The sequence below is a fragment of the Tetrao urogallus genome (genome assembly GCF_951394365.1).
Source record: "Tetrao urogallus genome assembly, chromosome: 4".
NCBI lineage: Eukaryota > Metazoa > Chordata > Aves > Galliformes > Phasianidae > Tetrao > Tetrao urogallus.
This window is the reverse complement of record NC_136817.1, coordinates 68,862,760-68,881,933: the sequence shown is the minus strand read 5'-3', so window position 1 is coordinate 68,881,933 and position 19,174 is coordinate 68,862,760. Positions and strand designations below refer to the sequence as shown.

At 42.0% G+C, this 19,174-nt stretch overlaps 1 protein-coding gene across 1 annotated transcript in view; it reads left to right on the top strand.

The window, feature by feature from the left end:
- SLC4A11 (solute carrier family 4 member 11) overlaps nucleotides 1-19,174 on the top strand; it is a gene marked incomplete at its 3' end in the record, with an annotated part of 72,121 nt that overhangs the window by 33,859 nt on the left and 19,088 nt on the right. The window contains exons 6-12 of the mRNA XM_079534550.1: nucleotides 2,058-2,181; nucleotides 5,182-5,388; nucleotides 9,600-9,684; nucleotides 16,328-16,453; nucleotides 17,077-17,190; nucleotides 18,018-18,150; nucleotides 18,461-18,534. Of these exons, the coding sequence (XP_079390676.1) occupies nucleotides 2,058-2,181; nucleotides 5,182-5,388; nucleotides 9,600-9,684; nucleotides 16,328-16,453; nucleotides 17,077-17,190; nucleotides 18,018-18,150; nucleotides 18,461-18,534 (863 nt within the window). The remainder of the gene's footprint in view (nucleotides 1-2,057; nucleotides 2,182-5,181; nucleotides 5,389-9,599; nucleotides 9,685-16,327; nucleotides 16,454-17,076; nucleotides 17,191-18,017; nucleotides 18,151-18,460; nucleotides 18,535-19,174) is intronic.

The following is a 19,174-nucleotide window of genomic DNA, read 5'->3' as shown; positions in this document are numbered from 1 at the left end:
TAATCTGAAGAACAAATAGCTGGCTTCATTATAGCCCTCTATAATATTTATTTTTTCAAATAACTTTATTGCAACGTGATTTCACATATCATATCCAGGGAGGCAGGCATCCCACATGCTTACTTTTTCTCCTCAGGTAGGAGCAGAAATTCACTGTTTTTTAGCAAGATTTCAGCTCTTGGATTCACTCAAATGTGGAGGAGCATGCAAACAGGTACTGCTGAGCAGCATTACTGGGAGGTAATGATAAGTTGCACTTACGTTATCATTTGCAAATGTGTTCACATGCATGCCTTGGTAACCTGCCCTACTTCTGGCAGTTGGCCATGTGCTGGTGTGATCAACCCTTGGCCTGTAGGAAGCTGTCTTTGGCTGTGCTTTGGGCTTCAGTAGTTTCTCGAGATGCTGGGAGCTGCTTGATAGATGTGGTCAAGGAAAGATTTGTTTGTAAAGTGTTGGTACAGCACTGTGAGCAGTAGGTGTCTAATATCTGTCTGGCCATTTCTAGAATGGACATAGAGTCATAGAATCATTATGATTAGGAAAAGCTGTACAAGATCAACAGGTCCAGCTGGCAATTATGTACAAAATGTCCAGAAATCCATTCTTTCCAAAGCATTTTTCAACTGAGGTCTGAAAATGCTGAGAAGAGGACAAAAAAGGCTCATTTTTTTCTAGTGCATTAACTATTCATTTTTGTGCACTTCTTCCAATGGATGAAGGTGAGGTAAGAGGAATTAAGGTGTTAGGTCACTTGATTTAGGCTTTCCTATTAGGTGCAGAATTCATGTGTTGGTTCTATTGGTTTCCTGAACCATGATAATCTTGTATGCTGCCCAGCTGCAGCAGGATTGCTACTGAAGGCTTCTGTTTGTTTGTGAAAACTGGTGTTTATTTCTTCCTTTGACATGAAAGGTAAAAATGGCTGCAATTCTGAAGTGTATTGGAGACCAACTGCAGGCCTAGTGGAAAAAGGATAACTTGCATTCTATCTCCATGACTTAGAGACTTATTCTTAATGTTAACACCTTTTTGGATTTTTAAAAATTATTTCTATTCCCACTTCCTCCTCTCTCAAGGCTACTTCAGATGATTTGACTAGGAAGAGGTTAAGAGGCCTTGGTGAAAGGGAAATAGAAAATATGAAATAATGTCCTCATAGCCATAACCTATGTGGTTACAATGAAGCGATTGGGTTGCTTTAGGACAAGCACTTTTCTGAGACTAATATGCATAGGTGACTTGACTTCCTGATGACAGTTTGGAAGCGAACTCAGCATGGAGATATTTGCTGGGCTGATTTGGTATGCAGGTTATGAACTTCGTGAAGAATGTAATGTGCTTCTAACTAGTACATATCCAGCCAAGGATCTTCAGCTGCTATGACTGGGAACGACTATCAGGATGTAAAAGCATTAGAATATCTCTTAAAAGGAAAGATGGCCTGGTTTAATGGCAGAGAAATTAGAGGGAAGATGGTCTAAGGACTATGATATTGATCTTGCTGGACAAATCAAATGGAACAAGCAATGTGAGTGACTTCAAACCAGAAAAAAATGCCACTCTCTGTTATGGGAAGTCGTACATCAGTATTGATAGGCAGATACATCTCTTTGTGCCTTCCAGAGGAGCTGGGAAGTATTGTGAGACTCTAAGTCTCTTTTATTTATTAAGGAGAGCTGCAGTCTGGGCTGGTGATAACTTAAAAGCTGGCTTGGTACAGTTTGTAGAAAAATAACAGCTGATAGCAAAGAGGGAAAGCCATTCAAACAGATCTGCCCAAGGCAAAAGAGGTGGAAGTGTTTGGCATCTTGCCTTTGCATCTCCAAAAGCATTTTAGAAGATTGCATCAAATCAGGTGTGAACTGTGTTTGTTTAATGTAGGTGTTGGATTTTGAGGGCTACTTTGCAAGAGTTTCTGTAGTACTACAAATAAAGGTACATTGCTACTCTTTTTTTTTTTTTTTTTTTTATTATTAGAAAGCAAATGGAAGAGGGAGAATTGTGTTCAGTGTGTTTTGTAGTGCTGTGTGTAACCATGCCATCTTTCCCCACAGTTGCACTATAAAGTCCCTTCAGCGACGTCATGTTTGCATCAGTCGCCTTGAGAGGCCTCAGAACTGGGGTGAGAACTCCTGTGAAGTCAGATTTGTGATATTAGTCCTGGCGCCTCCTAAAATGGTGAGTATTCATAGAATCATAGAATGGTTTGGGTTGGAAGGGACCTTTTAAGATCACCTAGCTCCAATACCCTGCTATAGGCAGGGACACATCCCACTGGACCAGGTTGCTCACAGCCCCATCCAGCCTGGCCTTGAATGCCTTCCAGTCCCTCACCATCCTCACAGTAAAGAACTTCTTCCTAATATCTAGTGTAAATCTTCCCTCTTCCAGTTTAAAACCATTTCCCCTCATCCTGTTGCTACGTTCCCTTATAAAATGTCCCTCCCCAGCTTTCCTGTAGGCCCCCTGCAGGTACTGGAAGTCTGCAGTAAGTTCCCCCTGGATCCTTCTCTTTTCTAGGCTGAAGAGCCCCAGTTCTTTCATCCTGTCCTTGCAGGGGAGGTGCTCCAGCCCTTCAATCATCTGCATGATACCTGACTATTTCTCTTCTTCATTTTCTTACTTAAGCGGATTCTCCCAATGTCATTTTTTTTGTCTCTTTCTGTAGAGTCAATGGCAAAGCATTATTTTTAAGGCAAATGGGACACCAAAAAGCCTGAGGTTTTCCATACTGTTGCCCAGACTGTTTATTCCAGTGCATGTGGAATAGAAGTGCTGTGGAAGGTCAGATTATGCTGAGGTGTTCTGAGAATCGTTTCCTTAGCTTTCCGTACTTGAAATAGTAAGGTTAAAGTTTGTTTGGGTGTGCTTAGTAGTTCCATGTTGCAGACATGTTGAACTAATAACCTGTTAATGTGCTCATTTATTACAATATTGGGGGAAGACATCAAGGTCAATTGGGAATCAGCATCTTCCCTTCCTAGAAAGCACTGGCTTAATCAAATCAGTGTGTCCTGTGAACTAATGATTGAAAGGTTCAAAGCTAAAGACCTTTTCATGCTTAAGCTGGCTGTTCACACCTTGGGGTTACTAGGTCTGTGCTCCTGAGAGGTAATGGGGAGGTTTGGGACCTTGTCTGGAACAGGTTCAGATCCAGTTTCCTGCCCTTCAATGCTATCTGAGTGACCCTGGGACCTTCTGGTCTGATTTGTCTCCTGTGCATCCACCATCACCCTTGTTTAAATGGAAGTAGTGGTGTTTCCTCATTTCTGGCAGATTCTTTCCCACCTGAGCAGTTCAGTGCTTTTGGCATAGATCTCAAACCCAGCAGGCTTAAAACATATTGACGTTCCCTATGAGAAACAGCAGGCAAAATCTGAACCTGCTCACGATTGCATTGATCTTTTAATGTGTGGCAGTGAGCTTATCTCCAGCCAACTACGTGCAAAGCGCCAAACAAGCAGCTCTGCATCCGCTCGTATCCTGAAAGTTTGCAGTTCCAATGGACAGCATCAAATTAAGGAAAGGGAGGGGACGCCAAGCAGAACCACGGTTGCCAATGTGCTTTATTTTAAATCGTTGTATCTAGCCAGCTCTAAGTACGCATTTCTGGTACAGCAGTTAAAATAATTAACCTGCTGACATTAACAGATGAAATGAGTCTTGCCTGGGGAGGGAGAGAAAAAGCCCAGAGAGTGAGCATCTGTTGTACTGAGGAACCTGGATCCTTGTCCTTCTCTAATATGTAGGATGGAAAGACTTGAGCGCTCACAGAGCAAAGTGAGGATGAGAGGTAATAGGTTTAAGTTGTACTGGGGATGATGTCCAGGTTGGGTATTAGGAAAACTCTTCTCAGAGTGGTCAGGCACTGGCACAGCTGCCTAGGGAAGTGATAGGGTCACTGTTCCTGGAGACGTGGCACAAAGAGTTGTGGTCAGTGGACATGGAGGGGTGGGTTGGGGTTGGGCTTGGGGATCTGAGGGGTCTTTTCCAGCTATAATGATTCCATGAGTGACAAAGCAAGTATAGTGTTAGTAATGATAGGACTAGCGTAGTGCTGCCTGCATTTCCACACCTCTGCACTGAGCAGCACTGAATTGCTACTGAAGAAATTGTTCATCTACTTCATGAATAATAATTGATTTAGATTAATCACATGCTTGTCACTACTTCCGACAGTAAGGCAAGGAGTTAGGAATATGTCTAAAAGAAGGTGGTTGTTTGGGTATCTCGAGCAAAGGCTGCATTATGGCTGTTGAATATAGTTGAGAGAAGTGGGAGTTAAAAACATTTCATCAAAAAGAAGCTCTTGAGGAGCTCTGATTCTGTGTAACTTAGTAGGCAACTTGCCTTGCCTTGACTGAAGTATGCAAACAGTTGAGCAGATCAGTTTGCAGAGCCTGAATTTAGTGGGTTTGTGTGGGGATGAGGAGCTCAGTCTCCTTTACTGTTTCCTTCATGTCTAATTTCCAAAGTGCTAGGAGCAACAGGAGAGCAGGCTTTGGATACCATTAAAGTTCATCTCTCAAAGACCAGATCTGTGACTCACAGAAATGTTGGACTGATTAGACACGCTCCTTTTTCATTATTTCAGGCCTTCTGTCCCTTGCAGGTATTTGGTGAAGATGAACCCTGCTGCTTGTGGGTGTTCAACTGCTTTTCTCCTCTGTTTTTCTCCATTCCAGTACTTGCATGAGCTGAGAGCCCTGAATCTGTACTTACGTTGCTGGGATTGTTGCAAAGAAGCAAACAAATTGAGTTTTAGTGCCCAGAAAATAAGAAGCTGATCATGCCTATGTGCACAGCAATCTGTCTCCAAGAAAAAACATCCAGACATCTCAACCTGCAGGAGCCTTCGGTGTCCTTCCACCCTGGTGGCAGTAAGGCTGAGATACCTTAAGGCTAGCAAAGACTCCTATTTAGTCTCCTCAGCCTTGAAGGGAAGGGCGAGGGGATAAGATAAATGCTCAGTTAGATTCAGATTTGGTTCAGGTCAATCAAGACAGATTGATCTGTATTTCTGGTCAGGGCCTAGATGTTGGTTGGTGTGTCTGAGGGATGTGCCGTTTTCCACTGGGTGTCTCTGGGATATGTTGCCCAGTGGGGCAAATCAGTAATTTTACCTTCTAGAACTGAAAGAAAATAGCTTTTAAGTATTTCCTTCTCTTTTTAATTCAGAAAAGTACCAAAACAGCCACAGAAGTGGGCCGAACCTTTGCCACGATGTTTTCGGATATAACCTTTCGGCAGAAACTGCTAGAAACCAAAACTGAAGAGGAGTTCAAGGAAGCCTTAGTCCACCAACGCCACTTGTTGACGGTGGTGAATCAGAGACCCTCAGCAATGAGCGACGGGCACATGCCACACGGTCCTAAGCCACTCAAGGTAAGGCTGGCCAACATTTCCAACTGTCCTCCTACTGCTTTGGTGTCAAAATGAATAAATGCAAGGGTTTTCAGGAAAGGAGTTGAAGCGCCTGTGGTGCTTGCATCCATCAGACTTTCCTAGAGCTCTCAGGACTGAGGTTGCTATAAATGTTTCCAGTATGCTTGTCTACCTTCCTCAGCTCCTGCTGTAAATCACAAGAAAGCACTTCAAAGATGCAGGTGCCGAGGGGATGCAGAACAGTAGGGGGTTGAAATGGTTACAGGATTTTGAATCCAGATGCTTAGTTGTGGATGGGATTAATGGATCACTGTGTGCTGTCAGTCCAAGGTACTTAATCCTTACAATCAGAAGTCTCTGAAGAAGCTGCTGCTTGTCTTTCCTGCAGCCAGAAGACTTCTTGGCTGTCCCAGCACAGTAATTTCACTTAAAAGTTGCCTGTCAGTTCTTGGCTTGGCTTCCTACTGTTTGATCTGTAGCTCTGTAAAACGTTACTTGCTTTGTACTCTAAAGTTCGAGGGAAATGCTGTAACTCCACTTTCTTTTCTGGAATTTCCTGTGTATTGGTCACTGCTTTGCTTTTCCGTTCAGAAGTTCATTCTTCAACCAAGCAGCATACCTGAAAAACAAACTGTATCATCCCTAGCCTGCTGTTCCTGTCCTTGGATTGCAAATAACCTTGAAGCTTTGGGTTGTCTCTAGTGCAGAGACTGGCTAACATATAACTCTTTTAACTGAAGTAGACTTAAGGGGCTTTGACCTGCACATCTGGAAATGAGCAACTCTTTTTCCAGCATAATCCCCTTGCTTATAGGTAGCACTTAACTTTGGTAGACACCGTACCAGCCCTTAAGTTTGCAGGACAAGTCCTGCAATGCTCTCAAGCAGAGGTCATTCAGAGTGGTGGTTTTGTAGGAGTAATTGCAGAAAAGTAAGCTTGACTCTTTGCATGTGGCCTTACAAAGATGGTGCTGGTAGAGAATTTGAGGTGTCTTCATACACAGGAGAAATTAAGAGCAGCCTATTTAAAATGTGGAGGCATTTCTGCTCTGGTTTGGTGAGCAGAAGGGCTGGATATTTGTGGGCCCTGAAACGGTGTTTTCTGCCTGCATTGCTGGGCCTGCAACCAAGGCCAGGCAGAGCTTCCACAGCTCTGAGCTGGCACAGGGAACAGTGACTCTTGCTTCTTTAACACTTACTCTTAGCATTGAATTGCTCTTAGTCTGACTTTGGTAATTCATCGCTTTTAGAGGTGTTCTAGCTCCACAGGGATGCAGACTGTGCAATAGTAATTCTGCTTTCTCATGTCTCTTGAAAGAAGCCACCCTTGCCTGAAAGGGGACTCTCCAGCATCGATTTTGGGAGATAGGCTTTGGACCCCTTCCCATGTCCCTGGCAAAGCTTTGCCTGGACAAGTGAAGTTGAGTTGAGGTTGTAGCCTGTGTTTATCAGTTCTAATGAAAGCCTTATGCAGAAGCCTTCCTCTCCTGTCTGCCCTGTGTGATAGTCCTTTAAAAAGGAACCACTTAATATGAGAACAAGCTCATATGAGACCAAGAGTGTAATTTCAACCTGTGAACCTCCCCTGACTGAAATAAATACCCTAATTTGGAGCTGCTTCTAATAGCAAGCAGCCCATGGGAGGGTGAAGTCCTGAAGGCATGAAAATCTGCTTCCTAACTCCCTTTTTCTCTTGATCCTGTAGTGATGGGGGAGAAATGGGGCTTTAGGGTGTTGATGGAGAGCGGGAGCACAATTAATGTTTTCTTCTATCCCTTACAGTACTGACGTAGAGAAATAGGCTAACTCAAATGATGGTAGTTTGTGAAAGAGGCGTGGAAGGAGATGTAGAATGGAAGGTAGAAAGCTGTGAGCTTGCTGTGCGGATGCAGCAAAAATGGAAGAAAAATGGATTGGATAAGGCCACCTGGGATTGGTGTGTCATGCCAAAAACATGATAGGGCTGTGAGAGAGCTGCTGCCATGAATGGGAGTGGAAAAGAGGTCCAAGCAAACTCTTCCCACTGATAGGGAAAGAAGCAAGGAATGGCAGCCCAAGAGATCACCAGCTCTTGAGGGTGTGAGGAAGCAACTCGAAGGAGGAGGATGAAGTAAATGAAGTGCCAGCATTGTCCTTAAGATATGTATTTTTAACTCTTGGGAGGCTCAAACTTAGAAGAGTTGAGTGTTAAGTTAGAGCAAGAGGGAAGTAAGAGGATAACTTATACAGCATAAACAATGTTCCCCATATTTAGCCACAGTTTTTATGTCAGTGGTCTCTATAGAAACAGCACTGAGGTTTAGCTTGACATCTTCACTCCAAGCCAAACTTGCCCACAGGCAAGAAATAAATGCGTAAAGAAAGGTTCAAAGGTCTCAAACATAACCTGCTGCCTCACCTTTTCTCAAATTTGCCTCTGTGTGCCTTGTGGGACATTAAGATCAATACATTTTTGTGTTCCCTGCTTCCTATAGCAGGCAGCTTGCATAAGCAACCCCATCCTGCTCAGCCTCAGGCAAGCAGTGAGTGTGTGGCTTCTTCCCCTCAAAGGTGAGCTGCTCTGAGCATCCTTTTCCCATAGTCACTGCAATGAGACAAGTAAACATATTAGTCATTAAAGCCATTGTGATTTGCTGGCTGACTCGTGCCTTTAGGAATGTCTTTCTGGGGGGAGAAATCAAATTGCTTTTTAAGTGCATATGGCTTTGATGTCCAAATACGCCTGTTGATTTGAGTTCATAGTTGTTGTTTTTTCCGGAAATACTTAAAATGCAGTTATGTTATACCATTTGTTTTCCTTTCCTCCTGGTTGTTCATTGCAGAGAGCTGAAACTCTCTACAAGTACTGGAGGTATATTGGCAAAATGCAACAGAATTTGACTTACTTGGGACCTAAGATGTGGTAAGGACTGATAAAAGAGTTAGAGCTTTGAGAGAGCTTTTGCACCTGAAAAACCTTAAGTGTTTGATGTGCTATGGTGTATTCCCTTTGTAAGAGACATTTTCTTATTCTGTTTGATGTTGTGACATGACTGAATTTCCAGGTACTGCAAGGCAGGTAAGAAAAAGCAAAGCTGTGTGTCTGTTAAGAGAGCGGGGCAAGGTCAGTCCTTTCCATAGCAATAGCTTCCATCCATTTCTACATAAAACAACCAAACATGTAGAAAGATGACCTCTGTGCTGGCTTAAGATGGTCTGTTAATATAGAATTCATCCGTGACTTTCGCTTTATGCTTCCTTAGCGGTGTCCCTTGTTCTGCAGGAAACATACAATGTTTTTCATGAGGCAGTTGGGATAACTAGCACCGTATTAGGCTGCATTTTCTGTTTGGAATAGCGTGTGTACTCTGAATTGAGGATAACAGGGAACACTGGTGCTTTTCTTAATGATGTAGTTGAGAACTGGGAGGCTGTAAGTCAATAACAGCTGTCTTTTATTTCTATAAAGCTCCTTGTTGCTTGTGTTATGCATCAGTTCATATACACAAGCATATTGCACCTTGCAGGCCCTCAGAGCACAAGTAAAAGGGAACATGTCAGGTTTCTGTAACCATTTCACAGTGTTCTTACTGGCTTTTAATAGACAGAAACTACTGTTTGATTGTGTGAAGTTAATTCAGCCTGTTCCCTTTGAGCTGAGTTGGGGATGTAGATGGTCTTAGTTCCCAGACTATACCAGTTTGAGATGTTCTCTTTTGTGGCCGTGCTAAAGGAAAGAGCACAATGTGCAGACCCTCTTACACGTGTTTCATGTGGTTTTTGGGAAGAATTTCCTGGTGGGATATATCAGCAAGTTGTCTGGAGCAGTGGGGGAGGGCTCTTTATCCTTGTGTTTATCCTATGGGTACCCAGATGTTATCCCTGTGCCTGAGGTCTAATCCAACTGTTGGCCAAGGGGTGTCTTTGGCAGGTCTCTTCAATGCTGTGCATCAGCTCCCTCATCTACAAAGCAGGGATGTGGACATGAATAGGATGAGAAAGAGGGAAGGAATGGAGGAAAATAGGGTGGTCTGGGGATTTTTCTCTTACAGTGCTTTTCAAGATATAGTTTGAAGAGTGAAGGGTCTATTTTTATTATCATTACGAAATCCAATTTGAATGCCCTATTCAAAATGACCAGTGTTGCTCCTATCAGTATTGAATAAGGAGGTTAATCTCTTTGACAATACACGAGCCTTTAAACTGACACAGCACTTCCTTCCTTTCTTCAGCTGCATGAGTTTCTCAATGTTGGCAAGGGGATTTTTGATGACATTGCACGAAGATTTCCAGTGTACGCGTTGGACTTCACTGATGGTATGTTGGCCAGTATTTATGGAAACATTGGCCCGATTTTTGAATTTGTGATATGATGTCCTGTTTACAGTGTGCATTGAATATGTTCTTTGATATGTGTAATAGCTCTGTTAGTTCTTATTTAAACAAGTATGTTGACTAAAGCCTATGAATAGGCAGCAGCACACATTGTAGATGAGAAGCTTGCAGTATTCCCTAAATAAAGATGATAGCTGTGTGTAGATGAGGATTTTAATTCTTATTAAGCTATGAGGCGATTAAGTAGATTGATTATTGTTGTGTGCAAACACAGTTCAACTCACTGCAACCTAATTAGTCAGCAGCGGCCTAATAGACCCTTTTTGCTGTCCTTGCAAGCCAGCTTCAACAGTAATTATGGTGATGCAGTGGGAGTAGAGAGTGCTTAAACAAAACCTGAGCTGCAGTAACTTCAGCTCAGTGCCTCTTAAAAACAGGATATAGCTTGTCTTCTGTAGTCAGATCATAGAAGCAGTAACACGATGTTTATACTGAGCCTCAGGTGTGGGGCACTGTAGTTCCCACAACAGCAGTGTTGCTTTTCAGAGTTTTCTCCTCTTTCTACTCGCGGGCTTTTACTTCCAGAGGTTCTTCATAGCCATGAAAAGTCTTCAGAGCAAACCATAACTTCAGAGCCTCTGCCTGACATCAAAGCTTGTTCAGTTCCTTACAGCTTTTGGGGGAGTCTATTAATAATTCAGTCATCTGGAATCAACCCCAAAAAATTTTGCACAAACAAAAGATGTAGAGTGTAGGCAAGGAGAATCTGGGAGATCATCAAATGCCTTTCTGCTATTCAACTCTTTAGCCCAAGGCAGAGTTATCCCAGTACACTCCCTGCATTGCCCTTTTGCAAGTGGTGTAAGAAGACAAGGTGCATACCACAAGCGTTTTTGCAGTTGGTGGCACCCATTTTGTTGTAAAGAATGAAATGGAATTTGCTGTCACTTTGTATCGTGGTTGTGCTGGATACTCTTTACAAGAGCTTTGTAACTGCTGGAATGGAACTGTTTCTGTGAGGCCTAAGATTAACAGGGGGCGGCTCTATGTGAAGTCAAGCTTAGGCTATGTTTTTATGGGGATTGAGGGCATATTGAGAAGGAAGAGCGTTAAGAAATTGTTTTCACAGTTGCAGCAAGGAGCCTGATGAAAAACACAAACGTGATTTCTTGGCTAGCAGCAAAGAAATCTGTTAGAGGACATGAGCTCCTAATTTGTACACCCCTGAAATGGTTTCAGGATGCTTTGTCTCCATGGCTATTTCTTTGTGGGGCCTCCAGATTCCAACTGATCATTGTAAGGGGAAGGGAAGTGAATAAGGATCTTGCAGCGCAGAGAAACATCCTTTTAGGAAAGCTGAGACTTATCTGTAGATACTTGCTATACTTACAGCTGTCCATATCCTGAGTGTGCAGTAGGTTAACAGGCAAAAGTGCATTGTATGATGGTCGTGTAGCCAACAGGCTGACAGCAGGTCTGGGAATCCATTTTTGGGTTCACGTTGATGCTCTGCATGCATCCAAAGTAACTATTCCTCTGCTTCTCAGTCTTGACCCTGCCAACTATAGCCAAGTTGGCAAGCTTTTTGCACACCAATGCATGCAGTAGATCCTGATTGCCCTAGACAAGATGCTGGGGTTGACTGGCTTGGGAGCACTGTTCATTTGGCTGCCTCTGAAATACTGTCATGGTGAGAATGCAGCATTGCAAATATTGCAGAGAATTGTTCTGGTATAAAATGTAAATATAGCATGTAGTCGTTTATCATGTTATACAGCTCTTGGAGAGAAAAGATGCTGAAGTGAGCTAAGCTGAACTTGAGAACTATTTCAGCCCAAAAGTGAAGTTCACCTTAGAAGGAGTCATGCTCTCTTTCATGTATGATACAGGGAAGGGAGGAGAATTTCTAAAAGCCTGGAAGTATTTCTATGTGCTACTTCCCAGAAACTGGAAATTAAGATAAATTCTTTTAAAAAGATCTCTGTGGAATGAAAACCATATGGAGTAGAAAATATCTGCCATAAACCACCAAGACTGAAGGTGATCAACAATGTGAAATTCCTGGACCATCTCAAAGCAGCAGTGCACCAAAACATTAGGGAATTGAGCTATCCAAATATCTGTACTCCAGACAATCACACGTGCATCATCAAAGAACTTTGAATAGCAAAGATGCCTCTTTGCTGAATGGTTGGAATCTAAATCCTTAATCTGAGAAGCATCCTGGGATTTTGGTTGAGATAGATAAACCGATTAACAGCTGGGTGATAAATAAGGCCTTTGTAGGGCCAGCAAGTGTTTTGTCAGTTGGACTTTTTTGTGTGATTGATCTTATTCACATGATGCAGAAAGCTGGTCTTTAAATTATCCTTAGCTATTGTGATGTGGGAAAGAGCAGAAAGGAGTCTTTTTTTAGTTTCCCCCAGATTAGGAATTAGTCAAGCTTAAATTTGCTTTGGATTGTAGAAGTCTTCAATGTCTGAATGTGCAAATAACAAAGAGCTTTCTGGTTTTCTCCAGAACTGATGGTACAAGTGGCTTGTAGTAAACAGATTTTGGCGGGAGCATCTGAAGATGAAAAATGTGATTATGCTGAGCCTAAGGAAAACGTGTGATTTTCCTTTAAAGCTAGGGTGCAGTCAATTTGATGTGTAGCCTTTTCTTAATGACTGCATTATTTGAGGCTCTTTCTTTTTTGAAGCAAAACTTGTGCAGAACTTCCTCCTGATCTTGTCCTGTCAACAGTTTCAAAACACTTGTCCTACCAATTATTTATTACTCTAAAATTCAATCGAAGCTTACTAGCTTCTTGAAACTTTTGAATTTTGAGGCTGGTTTGAGTGAAAGAAGGGACTCTCAGAAGATGCCTGGACTCAGCTACAAGTTACTTGCCACCCCTTGAAGACCCTACTCTTATTCCTTGGCTTACGTTTCCTGGTACAACATGGAGGAATTAAAACTGTGGAGTGCTTGAGGAAACTTGAGGTGTCTGAAGCTCTTAAGATTCTCTTAAGAGAATTCTCTCTGAACTCTTAAGATGAGCTTCAGTGTTGGATTCTGCTGTATCAGGGAAGGAAGGTGAATAGAAGAGGTAAGGGTGAGGTTTATTATGAGGTTATGTTTGCCCCTATCTGTGGTGGGTTGAGAGCTGGCTGGATCTGTTGAATTCTCCCTGTCCTTGGTCCTGCACCGTTCCCAATCAGTTCCTGTGAGAGCTCCTCTGCCAGTGACATCCTCAGGAGTTGGTGGCATTTGTACATGCTACTTGTTTATTCACTGTTCCCTAGTCTGAGCGTATTCTTGGTTTGTCTGCCCCAAGAGATCAGCTGGATCTACTTTTCTAGTTCTTAGTCTTGCTTGTTGTAGTGTGATTTACTCTTTGTTGGACTTAGGGAAGATTCATCTTCTGTGTGTCATTAGGAAGTTGGGTGGAGTCCAGCAGCTGCTAACAGAAGTAAAAACCCAGCTTGAGAGCTTTAGCAGAGGTTTATAATGTTTTGCCTTTTTATGGCTTAATACGTGGAAGGCTATAGATAGTGTTATTATTAGCTTCTAACCATTGAAAGGTATTTCTTTTGTCAAGGTTTTAATAGACATATCCTTGCTGCTGTGATGCGAATTGGTTTAATTAAGCCTACTTTGCATTAGATATTTCGGAGAATTGGGAAGGAACTTCAGTTGTCAGATGAATCATGGACTGTCCATCTCAAGTTGGATTCAGTAAATGTACAATTAGTAGACGTAAGGAGCTTCAGTGCCAGCCCCTGGACCTGTAAAATTACTGTTGCAGAATGCCAGGCAAAGTGAGGCCAACAACGTGGTATTCTCTGAACCTCTAACCTTGTCATTTTAAAAGAAAAAGTCACTTCTGAAATTCAGGCAAGTAAAATAGAACTGTCATGTTGATGAACATAATCACTTCCCCTTTCAATGTGTAGATGTACCTTAATTTCAAGGGATTGCTCCAGTAATAGTTAATTACTCAAATTTCACAGCTGAACTAAGTTGACTTTTGGCTACAAATTGATGTGCTGCAGTTGGAGTGACACATTTTTCAATGGCTTTATGAGCCTGCTGCAGGTGAAATGCTGTCGTAACGCAGCCCACCTTTTTAGAGATGAAGTAATGACAGTCTCCAGATTGCTAATAAACCCTGAAAATATGTAGCCAGATGTTGATTTCAAAAAGGTAAAAGGTAAATTGTGACTAATGCTGGAATTTAGTGCTTGTCTCAGTGGAGTCTGTACAACGAGGAGGTACTTGCTCATGATTTTAACTGCGAATAGGGAGTGATCTATAGTATTTATGAAAGGGTACATTAAATTTGATGTAGTTATCTCCATTATGAAGTGAATTTTTCTGCCACCGGAAGGGTTTCTTTGCTCTCTGGATCTCCTGTGACTGAAAATGGACTAAAAGTTTGCTTCTGCTGGGAATCTTGGACTCAGCCATAATGCTGCATAAGGATCTCCGCGATCAGCAAAGACTCCTGCTCTAACAGTTGCTTGCAAAGCAAGGCTGAAGCCAAAAGCCATGCATAAGTTTTAGAGAGTCCCTTCAAGGCTTCTTCTTTCCACCTGCTTATACCATGGTTTAATTAACTGAGGTTTTACAACCTCATCACTTACAAACCTTTCTGTGTTTTGAAAATGACCCTTTTCTTCCATCTGTTGTTTCTCTGTCCTTTTATGAATGCAAAGCTTTCAAGAACTGCTGCTTCTGATCTTTCACACTGGAAAGACTCCTTTGTCCAAAGAAGCCTGTGTTCTGGAGCCACGTTGTTCTCAGAGCAAGGAGTGACAATCTCTACTTGTGAAACTAATGCTTAGTCTCCTTTTTGCCCTACAGAACCTTTCATCCTTTCTAAAGGTCTCAGGCACTTGGGAGTGTGAGGTGGGAGCCTGTAGCTGTTTAACTTGATCACATGAGAACACTTTATCTGGAAAAAGAACGTTTCAGGCACTGCGGTTGCCAAGAGTGGTCAGGAATGTGGTCTGTGGTTTCTGAATCTTCACAATACACTGAAAAGAATCTGCCCTGAAACAGCTGGTCCCATGACTCTTGGAAGGTCAGGCTTATATTTGCATGCTTGAGATGTCTCCTGTCAAGTTTCAGCTCTCCCTGTTTTCTTATTACTTTTTTAAGGATGCTGAGCATCGTTCCTATTTGTGTCTACTTCTCAGGTCTGCAAAAGGGAGCCTTCACAAGGTGTCCTTTACTCGTATGGCTGCTCGATCATTACACATCTTTTTTTTGGCTTTTGCATCCTCCTTCTGTCTTTATCTCTGCACTGCAAGCGGTGCACGAAACAGATGTTAGATAAGGATCTGGAAGTCATCGAGTGATTGACAATCAGTGGAGTGAAAAGCAATCAGTTGTGGCAGTGCCCTGATTTTCTGTGTGACACCAAAAGCCTCGGATGCAAAATACCTTTCTCAGATCCAACTCTTGTGCTGGTAGCTTCCTTTGGCAAGAACCTGATGGTAGCAGAGGCTTTGATAGGCATTTGGGAGCTTGGGGGCAAATGGGTGGGAGCTCCCTACTCAAGTGACTTCCACAAAAGGGAAAAATGGATGACTCCAAATCTGCCCAAGTATTTCAGCAGAGGCATCATTGAGAATGGTGGCACAGGCAGACTGAAGGCTAATTGTTGGCTTTTTTTTTTTTTTATTTTGGAGGAGATTCTTTCTGCCATAACCATTCTGAGGCTGCTCAGTGGGGGAAAAAAAAAAAAAAAGAAAACTCACAAAAACTTCTTGAGCTTCTTCTTGAGTAATGTCAGCTGTTGTCATCTTGTATCCTTTCCCTCAGGGGTGATATGAGCTCACTGGGGATGGACATCAGCCTGAAAACAGGAAAGGGAAGGGAAGCTACTTCAGAGGCCCTTAAATTCATGTTATGACACTTTAATTCTCTTTCTGGCTGCTTTTGTTACAGCCCGATGTGTTTTTTCCGATGGAGATGAGAAGGGGTGAGTGGCTGGAAAAGAAGCCATTCTTTCAGAAAGGCTTTTTTTAAAGCAAAACTCTTTTAATGTACGCATTCCTGACCTCTTGTGCTATTTGTTTTGATAAGTCTGCTAGCACTAATTGGCTCAGAAAAGCACTTTATTGATTCAAGCCTTATAATCTCAGATTTCTACTTAGGGAAAAATGAAGTGCTTCATGTTTTCCTGCCTTGAGCATTGTGAGTTGCAATGGCAAGTGATCATCATGAAGCTTGTTAGGGCCATAGCACAGAATACCTGTGAAGTTGGTATTAAAAAGGCAGGAGGTGGGGGTTTATGAACATTAACATTCTGACTTCTGCTTTGATCCTTTTCCTAGCTTCTTAAACTGAACAAGCAGCTCCTAGGATTTCCTGTTTTGGTGATGGCCAGGAGTGCCAGCTGAAGCAGCCTGTAATGTGGTGCTGTTGGTATTGCTTGTTCTGGTACTAGGTGCACAGGAATGCAGTTGTGCAGAAGCAAGTGCCAAAGACTGCCTAGATATTTAGACTAAAGTGGACTACATTTCTCCTGATGTGTCTTAGTATTAAAAGATCTAATGGCACATATACCTTTTCTGAACAAGGTTTCAATGATTTCCAAGTGTGCAGCACTAACAACTTTTTGGGTTTACACTAGGTATTATTGGAAACAATAAGGCTATAGGAAAATACATCACAACTATGATTTTTCTGTATTTCGCCTGCCTCCTTCCATCTATTGCTTTTGGGTCCCTCAATGATGAAAACACCCGAGGAGCTATTGGTAAGTTTATCCTCTTTCTATCTCTTTAGGATCCCGTGTGTTCAAGTTGGGTAGCCCTAATCACTCAGTTTTTGTAGTCCTTCTTTGCTGAATAAAGCATCACTGAGTGATCTTAAGTTCATGATTTTTCTGAGAAGTCAGGTTGACTATTTGGGGGTAATATCATCAGATCTGAACAGCTAGAATTATACCCTGCCTTTATTAAATAACACTTGCTTTCTAACTATGCAGTGTACTGTGTGTACATTTTCCCCAGGCAAGCTGCTGGATTTTAATCCAAATTTGATTAGCAGTGTCCAAAATGCTGATAGAGTGTTGGATGTGTTGTTCTGCCCCAGTTGTGTCCCTGAAGCAGCTCATAAGATTGAGTTAAAATTCTGTCCCAAAGGTCTTCCGGATTAAACTTGTTGACATCCTAAATTATTACACTGTTAGACTTGATGATCTTTGTAGGTCCCACGCTTGGCTATTCAGTTACACTAGGCATAGGGTCACTTCGTGCTTTCTCACCTCTATGCACTCGAAGTATTCCTCTTATTCATCAGCGAGTCTGCTCTGTGAATAAAGAATTCTTTCAATTAGAAGAAAAAATGTTTCTTTCCTTCCTTTCCAATTACTCATAGATGTGCAGAAGACAATCGTTGGCCAGTGTATTGGAGGGCTGCTTTATGCACTCTTCTCAGGGCAGCCTCTTGTCGTGCTCCTGACTACAGCTCCTTTAGCACTCTACATTAATGGTAAGCCTATTAAATGTGTATGCTGGGGGCTGATTTGATTAAGATTAGTGAAAAGTGACTCCGTGTGAGAATCTTGCAACCCTACTAGAGTTCTAGTTGCATTTCTTTTTCTTAAGTCAATTGTAAAGGGCTACATTTGGTGCTGAGAGAAGAAGCTCGGTGCATGTTTAGTTAAAGAGACTTGGTTTTAATGGAATGATCTGGGGAAAAGAAAAAGTCATGAGAATAAGCATTTGTGCTTCAAGAAAGAAATCTTTTTATCTGGCTACTTTCTCATGGAGCTGCATTTCACCACCTTGATAAGAGCCAGCAACAAGGGATCTTTATCACTCTGATATGGTGTGATAAGTAGCTTTCCAGTTACAGCTGGGAGATTATACTACTGAGCCAGAGATGAAAAGGAGCAAACTCAATCAGTATCTCTAGGAACAATTCAATGGACTCCAATTAAGTTGGGAAGTTTTAGTCTGCAGTGCACTGACAGAGTAAACGTGGTCCAAAAACATGCATGAGATCCTTTTCTCAACTGCACCTGAGTTGTCATAAAGAGCAAATTCTAAGCAGGATTTTGTGGCCTTAATACATAGGAAGGATGCTTTGAGCAGTGTGGGAGAATGTTTTCCAAATATTTTTTGCTCTATTTCTAGTGGCTGGGGGAGAGGAGGAAAAAAAGACTGATCCAATGCTTGTACATGGAGTATAAGAACAGATTTAATGGTGTCTGCTATAGGTGTGGTTGGGCAAAGTCTTAAAATTAGTCCTCTTCTTGTCATCAAGCAAATGAGAATCTCAGCTTAATCTGATGTGTGAATGCTTCAATTCTGCAGTCATTCGAGGAATCTGTGATGACTACAACTTGGATTTCAGTGCTTTCTATGCTTGGATTGGACTGTGGAACAGCTTTTTCCTTGTGATGTACTCCCTCTTTAATTTCAGTCTTCTGATGAAGCTCTTTAAAAGGTAGCTATTTTCAAAAAGTCGTATTTTGATCGGATTATTCAGCAAATGGAAAAATTACACATTCCACGAGCTCCTTAATTACAAACTTGCTGCAAAATGTATTTTGAGAGATGAAGCTCGTATCATTTTGGCTTATTGTTCCAGCTTGAAGAGAAGCTTTAAAGGATTCACTGGGTTTTCTTTCCTGAGTTAGAGTCTAACTATAATTTGTATATTTTGATGTGAATGCCTGAATATGCTGATTTTCTTTGAATGGAGTTGAATGCATGCTCTGATAATAGCTGTATTAATTCATGGAATTTTTTCACAGGTCAACAGAAGAAATAATTGCACTTTTTATATCAATCACTTTTGTGCTTGATGCCTTCAAAGGTATTATTAAAGGTAAGTCTTGCAACAGTATTCTTCAGTCCAGATCTGTTTTGCTTTGTTGCCACAGGGAAATATGAGGCTGCAAATATGCATGACATTTCCTTGATCCACATTCATTCAGAGTCTTGAGGAAAAAAAATCAAAGTGCTTGAGACACAAGCAGCTCTGTGTCAGCAGTTTACTTGGAAATGCAAAGTTTCTATTAACTCTCATTTCAGTTGGCTGAGATGGGATTAGGTAGAGAAACCACACCAAGGTTTCAGTGAGAGTCTTCCCATGCTAAAAAGTCTAATTTAAATGCAGAGTTTTCTCCACACCACTTTGTTGAATGTGTTGAATGGGAGGCAAAAGATATGTTGAGATTGTCCATCCTTATGAGCCGAGATCTCCTTCTCCCTTAATGGTGGCCTAGTGACTGCAGTGCCTTCTAGCATGCTCCCAAACTATTCATCCCTTTCCAGCCACCACCTGCCCATTTATGGGTTAATCTGTGTACTCACATGAGCAGCCTTCACGTTTCTATGGCACTCTCAGGTAAAAGTTTAAAAGCTCGGTGAAGGAGGGAGCAGCTCTGGGATATTTTGCTGCCTTCTTGCTTAAGATGCAGCTCTGTGTGGTACTTGAAGTGTGTCCTGTCAGTGCCCTGCACTGC